This window comes from Aulonocara stuartgranti, assembly GCF_965226115.1.
Source record: "Aulonocara stuartgranti genome assembly, chromosome: 11".
NCBI lineage: Eukaryota > Metazoa > Chordata > Actinopteri > Cichliformes > Cichlidae > Aulonocara > Aulonocara stuartgranti.
Window position 1 is genome coordinate 16,143,584 of NC_138947.1, and position 19,055 is coordinate 16,162,638.

Below are 19,055 nucleotides of genomic sequence, written 5' to 3' on the forward strand. Positions count from 1 at the left end.
TTCCGATATCAACTAACAACAGGGCTGAAAATAAAAATAAAGTTATTTCATTGAAGTCTATCTAAATTATGTCATGTTGAGGAGTTGAGGCTGATGTCAAAGGTTTGAATTATATTACATTTAGCTTAAAAACACAAGTAGGAATAAAAGGAACCCTTAAAGGTTGTAGTAAAAGACTGCTAAAAATATTTCAATCATTTCTATGACACCGTGGTTAATATCTACACATGTAAAATGGCTCAATAATTTCAAATAATTAATTTATAATTTAATTTAAGCTGTTGTTTATAGAGTATCCAAACTCTGTGGTGCCGCCAGTCTTTTCTTTATACTGATCATCATTAAGACCTAAATGTATTAAAGTTCATTACATTTATAAGTTTTTTTTATATTCAGTTTACAAACTCTTTTGTACAAAATTTGTTATGCATTAGTAGAGATGTACAAAAAAAAGAAGAAAACTCTTCTGGCAGTATTTTTTTAATAGAATTTGAGATAAATGTAATAGATCGGTGTAGGTTCTCAGTCATCCAGGTCGTTGTAGTCTAAAGATTTTAGGAAGTTCTGTGCAGATGTTTCATCTCTTATTTAAGAAAGTGAGTTATAAAAGTAAAAGAGAGGATCCCAGGTATTTAATCTCTAGTGGGGGTTGTTCCCAAAGACAGTTGTTGACCCTCTGTAGAAGATTATTTGTTATATACTAAGATACAGTTTTCTTTGACCCATGCCTGTTATGTTTAACCCTTTGATCCCTGCATGTAGGAAAAGTGCAGGCTTGCAGTATCTTCGTAATTAAGGCAGTGCCTGACTCCTGTCTCTGGACAAGATAATAGTTTTTTAACTTATTTGTTTCATATATCCTTTTGAACTGTGGGTGACCTGTGTGAAGTGACTGATCTACCTGACAAGAGGGTAGTAAAGATGGGTGGCAGACTCTTCTGTAAGTAGGGTTGTTTCCTTTGCTTAACGAATTCCTCACTAAAACACTGTGAGTGCTGTATAGGAATTTCTTTTATTTATGTATTAATCACATTATTTTATCGTATAATGCCTTGGTGCCACTGGATTTTAACATGTCTCACACTCATACAGTTAGACAAATGGTGGGGTCTAGTAGGAAAGTTGGGGGAAGCACACAACTCCACAGGAAGAGTCTTTTGTCTCTTCGAGGACTCTGGGAGGTAGCAAAGGAGTGTGAACCTTAATAATAGAAGAATAGAATAGAATACTTTTATTTGTCAATTTCTTCAAATGTACTTGCCATACAAAGGAATTGAAATTACGTTTCACACTGTCCCATGCGTAGACAATAATAATAATAATAATCATGTGGAACTGCACATGATTTGCAGCTAGCAAGTTGTTAATGCTATCCATCAAATCTTAAACCAGTATGTTAATACGTGGAGGTAATCTGATCAAAAATGATCAGATTACCATATATATAATTATATCAAATAATCAAATAGCAAATATAATCGGATCAAATATAATCTGATAAAAATGATCAGATTATATTTTAAATATTATAAAATATAAACATATTATATTTTAAATATTTGTTCAATTCAAATCAGTTCAAATTATGTTTTTTTTTCTTAAACAAAATCTTCAACATCATGTATAATTTTTATCATGTGCAATTTCCATTGGAAATATCAATCACAGTTAAATTAAGAACGGATGGCAGTAAAAGCTAACAATGTTAGCTTGGCTATCCTTCATTAATAGTAATAAAAATCACAAAGCAATAGTACATCAAAGATACTGAAGTTTTATATTCCTGTTCATGCAACTGCTGGCTCTGGGTCCATTGGGTAACTCACGGTACCAACATTAAGAGGAGGCTTACATTAGAGCCTCTTATTACGTATTTTGTTTGGGGAAACTTCATTAATCCCACATAGAAATTGAGTTTAAAAAAAAAGGGCCTCAAGTCGTACACAAACCAGGCCCGTCACTCTCAGTTATGTGATATATGATTACATGCTCATCCAGTCCAACTGAAGTGAACCTGTTGTCAAGGGTTGTGTGTGGAGGCGAGGAAGAAAGAACCTAAACGCAGGATTTGTATGTAGGTGAGGACTGGTGATTTATTACAGACGGGATGAACGGAGCAATGAACAGAAGATGAGATGGCTGACTGACAGAATGGCTGACTGAGTATACGGCACACACTGGAACGACAACATCACATCAATGACACAACACCGAACTGAGGGAAACTGAGGACTTAAATACACAGACTGATGAGGATGATAATGAGAGACCGGTGAGTACACAGCTGAGCATATTCTGGCTAACGACACAAGAGACGAACTAACACAGGAAAAACAGGTAGTGAGAACAATATTGAAGTGGCATAATAAACGTGACAAAACTGAAAACACTGGGTCAACGACCCAGGAACCCTGACACCTGTGCTCGAGTGTGTCAAATCACCAAAATTGGAGAAGGAATAGAGAGGGGATAGCATAACACATGAAATGGGAAATGTTTCTTTGTGTTCTATTTATTTCAACAAAGTAACTATTCTAATTACAACCTATTTAAACGGTAACTGCAACAGAATACAGTTACTCATATTTTGTATTAAAAATACGTAACGCTGGTACATGTACTCCATTATAGTGCAATGAGTGAAAAATACATTTTATCTGGTGTATGATGAGGCGACTGCTCACCTGAAAACATCCCAAGAATGATGAAGTACATCAGAGCCATTTCCATTTCAAAATGTGGTGTCTTTCACTCTTTGACTTTTCCTTTTATGATTTCATGATACACGAATGGCAGGATGTTACAGAATATGAAGGTAGCACAAGGAAGTAACCCTGTTGTTCTCAACGGTTAATTTATTATTATTATTATTATTATTATTAATTATTAACGGGTTTACATGTTAAACTTTCATTTCCTCATTCTATTCTTGCTGTTGACAAATCAAAAGCAATTTGATGAATCAGAATATTACATTTTTTAAAAATGAATGAAAATGTTTAAGATTTTTCCCATTTTCATGAATAAAGTTTAAATTCCGTGTTTTCTGCGTTTAATCCACGTGAAAAGAATGAAGTAAGCTCTATTAAAATGCTAAATCTAGGAACACAAGTGAGTTTTAAGACAATGAGTTCCTGAGCACATTCATATAAACGGGACACAAATTAAAACAACATTTGCAGATATTCACTGACAATTTGCAGGGTAACCAGAACTCTGAGGTGCTGCTGCTTGTTAAATAAATAAACCTACAAACATGCTGGGTTATGGATGAAATCCATTTAATACTCCCATGGTAATACACACTCCAGGCATGTATTCGAGCCCTAACCATAACCTTTTCCCTAACCTTAACCAGCACTTTAATGATGTTAGATAGTGTTTTCCGAAGTGATTTAAGTTAAATGAATTTACATGTGTAGATTCATTCCAAATGATTTCCTCAATTTTCCAAAATATATGGATGTGTTGGGTGCCCAGAAGCATAATATATCGATGATTTGTCACTTAGCATAAAATGTTACGCTTTGGGAGTGAGGATGTGTTGTATACTTACAGGACAGCAGTATTTCTTGAGTATTTCTTCTTCAGTGACCTTTCTCACTCACTGTGTGTTAATAGACCTCTCTGGATTGAATCATACTTGTTATTAATCTCTGTCTCTCTTCCACATCATGTCTTTATCCTGTCTTCCTTCTCTCACCCCAACTGGTCACAGCAGATGGCCCCGCCCCTCCCTGAGCCTGGTTCTGCCGGAGGTTTCTTCCTGTTAAAAAGGAGATTTTCTTTCCCACTTTCACCAAAGTGCCTGCTCACACGGAGTCATATGATTGTCGGGTTTTTCTTTGTATGTGTAACTGTATGGTTTACCTTATAATATAAAGCGCTTTGAGGCAATTGTTGTTGTGATTTGGCACTATATAAATAAAATTGAACAGAATTGAACAATGATGTGAGGACTCAGCCAAACAGTTGCCTGAATCTATAAGTTTTATATAAGATTTTGATAAAAGTTTCTACCCTTTCTCATCTTTGTGTGATTTAAAAGAAGTATAACATTTGGTTTTATAGCAATATGTTATGAACAGTTTTATTCCTGCATAATAGAGAGGACAGTCAGAGGTTGGAGCACTGTGAAACACTGTTAAAGTGACCACTCAAAAACCACGAAAAAACATGTAGCCCAACATCACCAGCTAATCTGCTATAGCATTTCATTGAACTATTTAGCCATTTAACAATTATATATATTACACAAGGTGGATTGTGTTCAATCAGCTTTGTCTCCTGAGGTTGAGACAAAGAACACTAAAAACGTGACGCACTGCCTTCTGAGAAACTCCCAATAATACCCATTATTCTCCAGTACTGATGAATCTCCTAGGCCCTAAAACTACTGAATCATACTGAACCCACTGACTCATTAGGCTGACTCTGAGTTTGGACTTTCATCCTTTGCACACTGTAAGGTCTTATCAGTGGCTATAAAACCTTCAGCCAACTGTTTTTTGACTTAAAAACCAGAAAATCCTGTGGGGTCCATCCAATGTTGAATCTTCACTCTAATTAAAATACAAGAGAAAGAGCGAAGTATTTCATTGAATGTTTTATTTGATACATGCAAACAACACAGGCGGTTGGCTAAAAATTGCTAATGCTACCCATTCACGTGCAAAGCAACTGAGATACAAAGATGAGTGACTCAATGTCAGAGTAATTTATGAAATACCAAACTAACAAACTCCTGTTACCAGTTTTACTTGAAGCTTTTTATAACTTTCCCTTTTTAAATAAATTTACATAAATATATACCTGTAAATACTATAATTTCAAACTGAATTTCTGTTATCACTGCAGCACACCTGCAGTCCCAACAAGAGGCCACGGTCCACAGTTTGGACATCACTCTGAAGGTAGATTTTAATATTAACGTGCAAAGACATGTAATTATTATACTACAGTTGGTAACTGATAAGTAATAAGTTTATATAAACATATAGACACAGAGACACAACTGTGATGTGTTGATTGTTTTTTATGTATTTAAAATAAAGTAGTGACTTGAATATTAGAAGATTTATTACAGAGAACGTATTAATAGTTATTTGAGATGAAGAGGTAAAAAAATCTTAACATATCTTGTTTAACTTTATATGATATCAAGCCAATGAAAATTATAATGTTACTCCTCCTGCAGCAGGTGAAGACTTCTAAAAATGCATCATCTACAGAAATAGAAAAATATTCTTGTTAATTAACAAAATAGTTCCTTCTTAAATAACATTGAGAACAAATGTCAAACTTACCTTTAAATGTCAAGGTCATCACTTGGTTTATATTTTTTATTTTCTTGTAATGGAAATGTTCTCATACATATTTTCTTCTTGTTCTAAGAAAACAAAGATTTGTAACAGTGCATGTAGGTATCCATTCAGATAATAATTTTGATTCTCTAATTTTTTTTATTTTGCTATAGCAGACATGTAAGATGACTTTAGATTTCAAAAAGAAAAAAATACCATACCTGTGTTTTGCTTCTGAGGATTTTTGTTGAATCTAAATATTTGAAATAAAGCATTATTAAAATGTGGTCATGTAATTAAATGCAACACAAAACGGCAACACTAAGGTTTATTTGAATTGAACAAGGAATCCACAAATTTATTATTATAAAGTATAAGTGTTTATTCTGCATGATTAACATTAACAAGAACTGAAAAGAATTAATTCTTCTTTGTGATTACTCTGAGACCAGCAGAAGATGAACGTTAGCAAGTGACTGTTTGCAGAATACGAACCATTTGTAGAATCGTACCACTGAATACTAGACATATTTCAAAGATTACAATAATTATGTATATTCAAAAAGGAAAAATGTTTTCCTGGTGATTTTTCAAATACATTCTTAACTTACTTTTTCTCATAAATGTAGTACCCTCCACCAACAGCTGCAGTGACGATGACACAACATGCGATTACTATTCCAGCGATGCAACCAGCAGCACATCCTGATGATTTCTCTGGAAAAATATTGGTAAAGATAATGAATACTTTTTTATACAAAATTGTCTTATCATCCCAAAACCATCCAATAGATTCTTTCTTTATTTGATTTTTATAATTTTAGAACTATCAGAGGGCTTTTGATTGGTGCTCTTGTTGCATCGAAAGTACTTGTGTTTGGAAAAGTGGTGGATGCACCATGTGGTTTCAGTTAACAATTTGCTGACAATTGATTAATGTCTTGCTAAAGGGTAGTGTGGTGTTAGAAACAACTGTTATGTTATCTGAAGATGAACCTCCAAAATTTATTGATAGATACGATGGCCCCTAGAGACAAAGCATGTATAAACTTCAAAAAACACGTACAAACTGAAAAGCGCAAACTCCAAAGCACGTTAAAACAGTGAAACACATGCAAACTCCAAAACAGAACAGATGTGCACCAGGACGCTAGGGGGAGTGTTGAGGTCGATTTGCAAAATAAACGGCAAGTTTGTTGCAAACACATGGAGTTGGATACAACCACACTCATGTATTCCAATAATTTTTACATTTTAAATGGACCTGTAACTACAACACACCTAATCCGGTCATTGGTACTTCCTGGCTTTTTGTAACAAAAGCTCAACAGCGCCCGTAGCATCCTGGAGCACTTCCGTTGTGTTTGTAAGTGTTTTGGAGTTTGTATGTGCTTTGTCTCTAGGGGCCACCGTAGATAGAAAACTAGAGCAAATGTACCACCTGTTAAACTTTCAATAGTACCATCAAAGAGTATGTACACACACAGATACCTGTTACAGTCAGTCCATGCACCACTGATGATGATGTTCTCTCAGTTATATTATTCCATGCTTGACAGGTGTAGTTTCCACTGTCAGAAAGTTCAACCTCTTCTTTAATGTACTCAGCTGAAATGGTAAGTATCTCTGTCCCATTTAAGAACCAGGTGAATCTAGCAGTTGGTGTGGATTCAGCAGAGCAGGTCAATTTTAAGATGCCTTTGATATTTATCTTATTTGGACCTTTGATTTGAACATTTTCTGGTCCATCTGAAAAACAGGTAAAAATAATAAATGTGTTCATTACTTTTAAATTTCTGCATCACTAGACTACATATCATATTAGTTGTACCATTCAAAGTTTGAAATTATTTTACTGTATGCATGAACAAGAAGTGTAGACTGACCAGGATATTACTTACAATTAACAGTCATGATGTATTTATCTCCATCACTGCTGATGGGGTTGCTGATATTACATAAATATTCTCCTTCATCTTTCCTATTCACAGTGTTAAAGGTCAACACTCTGTTATTGTCAGAAAGGGTCATGTTGTCAGTCAGGGTCAGATCTGAGCCATCCTTCATCCAGTTTCTGGTAAAGACTGAGCCAAAAGCCTCACAGGTTAAACTGACGGATGTTCCCTCAACTGGCAGGTTTGTTGATGGTTTGGCCGAAGCACCTGATATTTTCTCTGTTTGCCAAAAAATAATTGATTTAGAAAATAATTTATATCATAATAAGAAAAGCAAAAATCAGTGATGGTGAAATAAAAGAGAACAACTGGAAAATCTATAAAATGTGATTTAAAAACACCAAACAAAACCACAGAGATGAGGAGAACTCTTGAGATATGGTATGGTAATTCTCTGTAGAATAATTTACAGGATAATGATTAACACTAAATTACAGTTATATTATCTACAACTAAAAATATTTATTATTGTTTGACATTTTCAAACAACTTCACCTAAAAAAAAGGTCAAGACGTATAATATTAAAATTAAATGTGCCGGACACTTTTAAATTGCCTATTTATCTCCAATACCAAATTAATACTAACTGATATTAATTTGTGGAAACACAAGACTCTAATATCAGGCAGACACTTTTTATTACCCTATTTACATATAACTGATGTTTTGTGAGCAAATGAAGAGGACATTGACAAAGACAGACAACTTTTTTATGACTTTTTGAAGTAGCCAAGGATGCTACTTCTATAAGAAGGTTTATGCAGGTATGGAATTGGAGGCAGGGGTGGTAAGATTATAACATGATTACAGAAAAGCTCATGTCCTCTAACATTGACCCGGTAGCTTGAGGGTCCTGCACGGTATCAATGCTGTTTCTAGGTCTACGATCGTCTGGACAGAGAAGATTTTCCTGTTTTTCCTAAAGAGCATTTTGTTGTAAATTCTTTGCTCTGACTGAGTTTCTTTTTTCTATCAGCCCTATTTGTTTTCTGTGTGAGAAAATATGTCAAAAGCCTGCAGTATATCAGGAAACCATTTTATTTGAAAATTGTTTTTCTGTATTGTTTATCTCCACAAATATTTTTATATGTGTGAAATTATTATCTGAATATAGCTCTAGTCACAAATATATGCATGAATCACACACTTAAACAATAAATCAAACCTACCCAGTACAGTGATGGCTGAAGGCTCAGATGTTTGAGATCTCAGAGTTTTGCTGTTAAAGGCCTGACAGCTGCAGTTTCCACTGTTACTCATGTTAACATCCATCAGTCTGAGCGCTGATCCAGTATCAAGCAGCTGATCTCCATTCAGAAACCACTTAAACTGGGCAGGAGGTCTGGATCCAACTGAGCAGGTGAGGCTGATGTCTGACCCCACAGCAAAGTATCCTTGTGGAGGAGATGAGATCAAATTGATATTTTCTGGGCCATCTAAATGTAGAAGGGACATAGAAAAGTTACGTTGGGTGGATGAAAAATGTATTTCACACAACTACATTGCTTCACATCATGTCAACAGAAAAAACGATCTCATCCATCTTTTATTCAGCTTATCAGACATATCTAATATTCTGAAATCTAAAATGATGTCTAAACACTCTGATGCTTGTGTGCAGATGTTTTCAGATAAACTACTGAACATTTAGTTTAGTAACTCACAGCTGATGGAGAGGTTTATTGGATCACTGGTACCAGTACTGACAGGGTTGGACACATTACACCTGAATGGTCCCTGGTCAAAGCGGGTCACAGTGATTATAGTCAGATTGGAGCCTCCATCAGTGAGCTGAACTCTGTCACTTGCTGTAACCTCAGAGCTGCCGTTCAACCAGAGGAAAGAGAGAGAGGATCCAGAGGCAGAGCAGGACAGAGAGACAGAAGCACTGAACTCAACCAAGTCTGTGCTGCTGGAAGTTACCAACACATTGGAGACTTTCTCTGTGAAAGAAAAATACAACAATAGAAAATAAGCATTAAAATAATTACAAATCAATTCCAGCTGAACTATGTCATGTTAAGGAGGATATATTACATACACAACCTAAAATGACAGAATAGCAATAATTGTAAGAAATACTGTACCAATCAAAATCTTGAAATATTTTTATTTGTAAAAATAAATGAATCAACTCCCTTTAAGTGACTATTCTGAACAGAATAAATGAGATTAATTGAGTTCTCAGCTTGTTCTTTGCTTTATGGGGATCAATATTACCTCCAAATAAACCATTCAGTTTCTTACAGCCACTTTTTAAAAGTCTTTATTATCACAGTCTTAAGAAAAAGATGAATTATTGCAAGAATGTATTATTACAGAGTAGAGATGTAACAAACATGTCCAAATCATTACAGGTATTTTTACATGTTCAATATATTGTAAACTTGTTTAAATATTGCAAAAACAATTAAGCTGTTGAATTTCTACATCTGCTCACCGTATATCACCAGAGTAGTAAGGCCATTCTGGATTTTTCCATCTTGTATAATGTTAACAGTGTATTCTCCAGTGTCATCCAGAGTGAGACTCCTGAGCCCCAAAGACGCAGTAGATGGGAAGAAGGTGATCCTGCCTTCATACTCAGGTCCAGTAGTTTCTTCTGAGTTAATCATGATTATTATAGTCGTAGAGAAATTAACATTCCAGCTCACAGATTGAAACGGTTTCTCTGATGGAGACAGTGTTGTAGTGAACATCACAGTTCCTCCTACAGCTGCATTCAGATGATCATCGGGCAACACACCAACTCCTTCAGTGAAACCTGCGGGAGAAGAATAGCAAAGTGCTGTTGTTACTCAAACATATAAAACAGTTGATGAATATATAAAGATTATCATGAAATATAGCAGGTCTGAAGAGTTTGAGTTATTTTCATTAAAGTCTAATGTCCGCTTTTCCAGATAATACTACACACAATTCTGGTTGAGTTTCAGGAACTCGCTCAATAATCGCGTGGTTATTAAAACTGTTAACCAGCTGTTGTTTTTGGTGACTTGTTGCTATTCTAAGCCCTTGGCGAACAACCGAAGGAAAATCTGACTTTTTGTAAAGAGACCACAAGTTATACTGAACATCTTAATTTTGAGACTTACTTGCAAATGTCACAAAAACAACAAGAAGCTGTAGTAACGAAGCCATTAATTAAATATCTGTGAAGTGTGCAGTTAGTAATGTTCAACTATCAAAGTGACCAAAAATCTACTGACTCAGTATGGTGAATGAAACTCGACTTAACAAGCTGCAGTGTCAGTTTCATGCAACAGAAAACTTCTGCCTTCCTCAAGTGGTGCAACTGTGTTAGTACAAGATGTAAAACTTAAAATGTTGCTATAAAGACGTCCAGATGTCCAGTCACATATATAAAAAATCTCAAAAAGTTTAATTAATCTGTAGAAAATAAAGCAAGTCTGAAAAGGTCACGTTATTTTCATTAGAGGTTTTATTGGGAAAAAAAAGAAAAGAAAAAAGAAGCACACACAGCAGGTTAATTCAAGAAACAAAACTGACACTGACAGATTCACGTACAACATAATTTAGAAACGGGTAGCCAACAGGGGAGCCAACTGAAGCAACCTGATCAAAGGCTTCCCATATTTCTCCTGTCTCCTCTGTCCTCCATCTGAAATCAGTCTTGAGAAATGTGTCCCAAGTCCTGCATCCGGAGGAGAAAGGAGACACGAACTATAGGGTTTAATTGGAATAGATTTAAACTGAGATTCAGAAGGAAGCACTCAACTGTCTTTTAAATGTCTTTTGTTTCCACTCTTCTCTCTCTATACTCATGAAGAACAAATCAGAGAAGTAAAAAGAGTTAAAGTCGCATGATGAACAATTAACGATCAATGAAGAATGACACAAAGGACGAGGAAAACTACGGATTACTAGAGAATTATAAGGATCATGGCACTGCTCTCCTACTCTCATTTAAAATACTTTTGTACAAACCTGCTTCTTCTCTGATCCATGTTATCTGAGCGTATGTATTCAGGTTACATATGATTAAACATGAACTAGAAATGTATTCAACAGATGTCTCATAAAGTAAAAAACAAACAAACAATAAAAAAAGTAAAACTTTAAAGTCAGTGTGAGCAGACAGTTTTTTCTGCCACATCAAGCTCACCTGAGATGGACCCAAAAATGAAGAAGTATATCACAAGTGTATTAGAAAATGTTCCCATTTTTTAAAACAGTCCTTCACTCTTTGTCTTTTCCTTTGCTGATACCGGTACATGAATGTTCATTCAATATATGGTGTCATAAGGAAGTAATGTTGTTATTCTGAAAGGTTAAACTTCATGAACTTGTTAATCATTAACAAACCTTTCTACTAAATGTTTGTGTCAGATTCTGTTTAGTCACATTAAGCTTTCCTTCTGTACTGTAACAGCTAGTTACAGGATGTGTCACTTGGAAGAATTCAACATGATTTATTGTCAGAGAGAAATTAATTGATCTATTTTGTCAATTAGGTTCCAATGACTCATCACAGCAGTGACAGAACACAAGACAGGAACCCAGCCCGTCCCAGAGTCTAGATGTTGGTCCTGAAGATCAACCACTATCACACCAAAACGGGTAACAGACACGCTGGTCCACCTTGTCCATTTCATGCTTTGCCTCTCCAAAGGCAATACTGGGTTGTGAAGTTGGAGAAGTTTTGTGTGGGTGTGTGTGGAATTGTTGTCATAGTGATCCAACAAAACCATCAGGCAACACACCAACTTTAATTAAGCATATAGGAGACATTTTTGTTTGACTAAATGAAATTAAAACATTGCATTTGAAAATGGAAAAAAAAAATAGCTGTAATGTTTTTATTTAAGTGTTTAATTGGAAGTTCACCTGCAAAAAATATATAGAAATTGCTACAAGAAGCAATGATGTGACACTGACAGATGCAGGGACAAATCCAGACAATAGAGCCAAAAGAAGATACAAAAGAAACTTAACAGGTAAAAAAAACCTGACCAAAGGTTTTTCTTGTTTTTCTAAATTGTATCACCCTGTTTCCTCTGTCCATCTGAAATTTAGAAAAATATATCTCATGTACTCAGAAGCTTTTGGAGGAGCTATGATGAAAGATCAAAGGAGTGTCCTTTGCAGAAATGCTTTCATTCAGTGTCTAAAAGAGGAATGATATTGTTACGCCCCACTTAAAAACAAAGTGTTGTCTGGATGGGGAGTAACAAAGTGAAAAAGAAATGATAAACAGCCGCAAAGTACATTTATTACACAAAACAACTAAAATACAACTGAACACAGGGAAGCTCTTTTCTTCAGGGTCTCCAAGGCCAAAACAACAAACAAAGCACCCCCTTTCTAACTAAAAAACAAACCAAGAACTCTCTACCCAAAAACAACAATACAATGGCTGAGCTCCCTGTTCAGCCAAAAAACAGGAGAAAACAATTGCAACAAAAGAGCTTGAGCTGCAACACACCTCAGCTGCAGCTCATGAGGCAGACCTGGATCACAGGAGAGGGAGAAAAGGCTCTCTCACATAGGGATAGCCACTAGAGGTCAGCGAATGTAACAGATACACATCTGTAATATATAAACCATGGTGTGAGGAAGACTTAAAACTTCTGTTTCCGTCTGTTTTAGTCTTTTAGGATGATCAAAAAATTAAAGCGTTTTTGTACAACTTCATAAAGATAGCTATAACTTTTGATAGAAGACTCACATACACATATTTATGGCTTTATCTTATAGAATTCAATATCCCCGTGCTGGGCAAACAGGTTTTAAAAAATTCCTGTCCTCCATTATTTGTCTGTGTGTAAAGGGAGCTCTAAACATAAAGAAATGTTGTGATAAGAAAACAATTTATGATGAAGCTGTTCCAATGATCACATTTAATTGAGCTTTAAATCGGGCTTCAGAAGCACAGATGTATCATTTAAAGGATTTTTGCCCAGACTTCTGTTTCCTCACTGATGAAGATTAAAGCAGAGAAGTAAAATCAATTAAAGTGACACAAGAAAATTTGTGTATTTAAAATTCATTGCGACAACAAGGAGATGTAGATAAAGGGTTACAAAAGAAGAAAAGAAACAAAAACAAAAAGGAAAACTCAAAAAACAAAATAAACCCAAAACAAACAACTTGTGTGATTTCAACATTCAAGAATCAGTGTTCAAAGACTGAAAGAAATAGGAGCATTAAGGATTACCAGAGAAACGAATCAAAACACGGCTCTGTTTATCTCATTTAATGTATACCATCAGTACATAAACCTACTACGTGATCCATGTTATCTGATCTTATCTGAGTATTCTAACTATTAATTAACTAAACTATTAATAAATTAGCGCCAAGTTATCTTAGTGAACTTCTCAAATCACATACTCCTGCTAGAACACTTAGATCTGCCACTCAACTACTTCTGACCCAACCCGGGGTCGCGGAGTATGGGGGTGCCTACTGGGGTCAGCGGGGGAGCTGGCCCCAGGGAGGGGTCACTTGCCCCTCCCTTCCTTCCCTCCCCATCTCCAGCTGCCTCCCTCTTCCCGCTCCACCACAACCACCCACACATGCAGGGCCTTGGAGTAGGGGTATGTCACCAGGGTGCAGAGGAGGCTACCCCCCCCCCTCTGTCTCCTTCTGGCTGCCTCTGCCTCAATTTTATCCCACAACTTAGACGTTCACATTACTCACACTCTCATTACACATAGATATAGGATCTTGGGGGTGGGCACGATACACGGAGTCCAAATTACCATCAGGGTGTACACCTCACCCCTGGCGTCGTTGCCCACCTCTCAATTTTAAATACACGTAGACATTGAGGGCTAGCAGGAGGGACTATGCGCTTACCTGCTGCTCTCTGGCAGGTAGCGCCATGCCCTCCTGGGTTTTAAATGCACCTTAGAACACACATGCATCAACATTACAATGAGCGGGTGGAGGGAGGTTTGGAGTCTTCTCTCACCCCCGTTCTCTGCGGCCCGCTGGAGCTAGGGGGAGGAGTTGGCCGTCCGACTGCGGTCTGGAGTGTGGGGCCTCCCTGCTGCTGCGGAGTCGGGGCGGTCTGCCTCCCCCCACCGCAGGGAAAAGGGTAACACCACCTGGGTCTGGGTGCAGTTCCCCCCTCCAGGGGCAAGGGTACCTAGACCCGGTTCGTAGAGTACGCTTGGGGAGTGTGATCGTGTGTACAGCGTCTCTTTATGTCTGTCTCCACGTTGGTTGAGTGTGGAGTAAGTGCATATGAGAGCATGAGGGGGGGAATGGATGTTTGTGTCTGTGTGTGCCTGTATGTCTGTGTCTATATGTCAGGTTGGGCATCAGACGCCACCTCTCTGGGGACATCTCAGGCCCTCCAAGGTTTGGAGGCCTATCTCCCCCCACCACCACTTCCCCTGCCAGTGGCGGACTCCCTCAGACATCGGTGCGTTGGTGGTTCTTTGTGTCTGGGGATGGGCGTCCGGGTACACACCAGCTCACTCCTTGGCGGCCGCTTGTCGGGGCCTGGAGCCTGGGGCTCGCTCGGGCCACTTCGGAGGTGGGGTGCCCCCGGCCTCTCGGCCTGGGGCTCGGTCACTCAGGCACAGCTGGCTGCCGGCGGAGCTCACGGGCGCGTCACTGCAACTCCCCCTGGCTTCTGCTCCGCGGCTGCTGAGTGAGCCCTCATCCGGGACTCTCCTCAGCTCTTTCTGGGACAGTGGCGCGGCTGCCCCTCTGTTGGTCTTCCTTGGTCTCTTGTGTTCTGGGGGCCTCTGGATGTCTGGAGTTTTGATCTCCTCCATACCTACTTCATGCCCTGGGGGACGGGGCTGTGGCCCCCCCACACCCTCTAGCAGATCATTACATGAAGGAACCTTTTAAAAAAACAAGCGCGTCCATGCTCACAGGTGTACACACGGGTGATCACACACACAAACTACACCCTTTTTGGCTCCTACCTCAAAGCACACTGTGTTCTGTTGATCTTATGTGCTGCACAATAATGTTTAATATTTAGTATTTACTGTCATATTCCCATATATCATTGTGATGTTGTTTATTCTATTACTCTTGTTCTCTTCTGCTTGTTTTCCTTTTTCTTTCTCAACAGGTGATCCAGGTGATCGATATATGCATTTTCTTTTTCTTTTTTTTTTCTCTGCCCATTCTGTTGGTTTTTGTTTTTTGCCCTTCTCCCCCGTCCCTCTTCTCAGCTGTTTCTCTTTCCCTCTTTCTTTCTCCCCTTCTTTCCCCCAGTCAAGTCTGTCCCGTATTCAGCAAGTGAAAATAAAATAAACAATAAAAGGTGAATCAAATAGACCATTATGGCAAGGCTGGGATGGTCAATTTGGTAAAGTAAATCCGTTGGGCATCTTTTTTTGCCTTTAGACAATAATTCTGATGGCAAAAGAGCCAAACGGGACAGGCAAAAAAAAAAAAAAAAAAAAGGATTACTAGAGAAACGAATCAAAACACGGCTCTGTTCATCTCATTTAATGTATACCATCAGTACATAAACCTACTACGTGATCCATGTTATCTGATCTTATCTGAGTATTCTAACTATTAATTAACTAAACTATTAATAAATTAGCGCCAAGTTATCTTAGTGAACTTCTCAAATCACATACTCCTGCTAGAACACTTAGATCTGCCACTCAACTACTTCTGACCCAACCCAGATCTCGGCTGAAGTCCCGGGGTGACCGTGCATTTGCTCTGGCTGTCCCGGTACTGTGGAATACCCTCCTCTCGACCTCCGCACATCTGATTCCATTGCACTGTTCAAATCACGACTAAAAACCCACTTATTCAATCTTGCCTTTCCCTCTAGTTAATATTTCTTTTATGATTTTATATTATGCACTTTTATGCTCATTTAATTTCTTGTTTGCTCTGTACCTGTTGCTTTCCTATGTATCAGTGACAGCTACCTGCTTGCATACTTAGTACTTGCTTTGGTCCTATTTCTATTATCGTCCTTCTATTCTCTATGTTACTTGTTAAGCACCTTGGCATACCCTTGGTTTTTAAGTGTGCTTTATAAATAAAGTTTATTATTATTATTATTATTATTATTATTATTATTATTATTATTATTATTATTATTATTATTATTATTATTATTCCTGTGTAGAATATTCAGGTTTCAAATGATTATACATGAACTAGAAGTATTCAGCAGATATCTCATGAAAACAGTGATATAAATATTAGCCAAACAAATGAGTTTAAGGACATATTGAAAGGAAAATGAGGACGTAAAACTTTAAAGTCAGTGTGAACAGGTTTTTTTTCTGCCACATCAAGCAGTGAGAGCTCACCTGAGACGGCACCGAGAATGAAGAAGTATATCAGAAATGTTTCCATTTCTAAAGTGGTGTCTTTCACTCTGACTTTTCCTTTACTGATACCAGTACACGAAAGCTAATTTCAATATATGGTGGCATAAGGAAGTAAATGTGTTATTTTGAAAGGTTTAACTTCCTGAACTTGTTAATCTTCAACACAGTTTTCTACTAAATGTTCACCCCCTCATTTTCTTTTTGCACAGTTAACAAGCAATCAAAAATCAAACAAATAAATAAATAACCTGTTTCAGTAAATGTTGTCCTCTATATTTATATGAGTGTTCGGTTTCCCCCCCAAACAACATTTAATAGTAGTAGTAGGAATAGAATAGAATAGTAGAATAGGAAAATATCTCCTATTCCATAAAAGTAGGCTATGGTTTAAAATATGAATAAAAAACAAAATATAATGATGTACAAATCTTCATTTGCACCATTTAAAGTATGATTAAAAAATAAGGTCATTTTGAATTTGATGGCAGCAACACATCTTTAAAAAGTTTTGGCTGTGTAGCATCCCGTCTTCAACAACAGTCTATAAACATCTGGGAAGAGAAGAGACCAGATTCTGAACTTTTTGGAGGGGAATGTGTTCTCATGTTTTCTGACATATGATTCTGCTCAAGAGACCTGGCTCTTATTGCTGTATTTTATACTTCATGACACTCAAAATTTTTTCAGTTGGTGATATATGAAGCTATGTTATTATGGAGTAACATGATGGAGAACATGTGTCAGGTTTTGTATTGTTGATTATCATTTATGCTTAGAAATATCTACTTATATATGCTTAGAGTTTTATAATTAGTTTTAGATTGGTAGAGGTTTGATCCTTGATAGTCTGCAAACTTTGTGTGCATTAGAGAGCACTCTGGGAGCATGGGAGAGGTCGTACCTTCTCTTATTGTTTTATGGTAGGATAAACGTATCTATATCTGTTTTAGTCTAAGTGCCTTTTGTTTAGATGAACTGCTGGACTTCCAGACCAGCAGGTTTAGGGAAGTCATTTATGGGGTCACACTCTGACCCCCCCCCCCCCCCCCCCCCCACGCACACACACACACACAAACTTACACAACGCACAGGCAAGGTACTCTTTGTTTGTATGTAGACGTCATATGTTAATGAAGCTATGTATATTCATGTAACCTCAATAAAAGAGCAGTGTTACGGGGGAGCGGACGAGAGCAACTGGGGTCAAGCGAAGGAACGGCGTTTGTCCGGTTCTCTCCCGTGCACGAGAAACATGAAGAACTTTGCCTACTCGTGTCTTGTTTGGCTGTGTAGCAAATTGTCCTTAACGTTCCAGCGAATAGGTTCAAGCTACAAACCTATCAACATGTTTCTGTAAAACATGCATACACCTTTCAGCATTTATGAAGCCAGTTTTAAAGTACTTTGGCCCAGAGAAGAAGGCAGTTTTCCTGGATGATGTTCAGCAATTTTCAGTCACAGTTTTTTCAAATTGATTAATGTCTGCCCATCGTTACTTTAAATAAGTCTGCCTCTCTAAGATGATGTTTTTATACTCAGTTATGTTACTGATGTTCTACAAGCATTTTCTTTTAGTACCGCTCAGATCTTCAACATTTTGATGCCCCTGTCCCAAATTTTGAGGTATCCAATGTAGCTGGATAGGCAAATGTATGACATGAGAGTACTTAGAAAATTTAGTCAGAAGCCTCTCAGCAGTGTTGGAAAATCAACAACCTGTAGATGTCCCAGGGAGTTTTTGCTTAGACCAATGAACAATGAATTAAATACATGAATAACAATCTCCAGTTCAAAGTGTGTCACAATGGGACTTAACTTAGCAATATTTCTTATGTGATAAAAGAGACTGATGTTACTGAGAGATGATTTAGTGAAATGTTACAATAAAACCCAGAGCTTTCATTATCTTAGGCATAAATCTGTCAGGGGAACAAACAAGGACTTCAGTTTTTTGATCATTAAAACTGGAGGAAGTTGTCAGCCATCCAACTTTTAATAGAGTCTAAGTTCCTAAATGACTGTAACTGTTGAATCAGAGGAAAGTCAAAGGGGCAGAGTGACTCTGTAAAAGAAGTGGTAAAATGGTTTCATCGTTGATATCAGCTAACAACGAGGCTGAAGATAAACATTAAAATATTTCATTGAAGTCCATCTAAATTATGTTATGTTGAGGCTTTTTCAAAGGTTTGTATTATATTATATTTAGCTTAAAAACACAAAGTAGAACTATAATTTTTGAAAAAAGCTTAGACGTTGCAGTAAAAGACCACTAAAAATGTTTCAATCATTTCTCTGATATCATGTTGAATATCTACTCGGGTAAAATGACTCAATAATGTCATATATTAAATTTAGAACTTAGTTTAAGCTTTGTTTACAGAGTATCCAAACTCTGTGGTGCCTCCAGCGTCGTCTTTATATTGGTTGATAGGTTTGTAGTTTGAACCTATTCGCTGGAACTTTCAAGACAATTTAATTACACAGCAAAAGCAAGACACAAGTA

General features: G+C 37.2%; 1 protein-coding gene across 1 annotated transcript; it reads right to left on the reverse strand.

The window, feature by feature from the left end:
• Positions 1-5,319: 5,319 nt before the first annotated feature.
• Positions 5,320-10,437, reverse strand: LOC309716536 (cell adhesion molecule CEACAM5-like). Its single transcript, XM_082550397.1, has 9 exons — positions 10,355-10,437; positions 9,700-10,023; positions 8,924-9,202; positions 8,429-8,695; positions 7,205-7,477; positions 6,795-7,052; positions 5,915-6,020; positions 5,525-5,556; positions 5,320-5,389 (listed from the first exon to the last, which is right to left on the reverse strand). The coding sequence occupies exons 1-9, from the start codon at positions 10,398-10,400 to the stop codon at positions 5,343-5,345; spliced, it is 1,632 nt and encodes a 543-aa protein (XP_082406523.1). The 5' UTR covers positions 10,401-10,437; the 3' UTR covers positions 5,320-5,342.
• Between the last annotated feature and the right edge of the window lie 8,618 nt (positions 10,438-19,055).

Excerpts from the sequence above, each read along its gene's own strand:
- LOC309716536 (XM_082550397.1), bottom strand. The coding sequence starts at position 10,400 with ATGGCTTCGTTACTACAGCTTCTTGTTGTTTTTGTGACATTTGCAA. Across the intron at positions 9,203-9,699 it reads TACTACTCTGGTGATATACG|AGAAAGTCTCCAATGTGTTG; the intron begins GTGAGCAGATGT and ends TTTCTTTCACAG. Across the intron at positions 7,478-8,428 it reads TTCAGCCATCACTGTACTGG|AGAAAATATCAGGTGCTTCG; the intron begins GTAGGTTTGATT and ends TTTGGCAAACAG.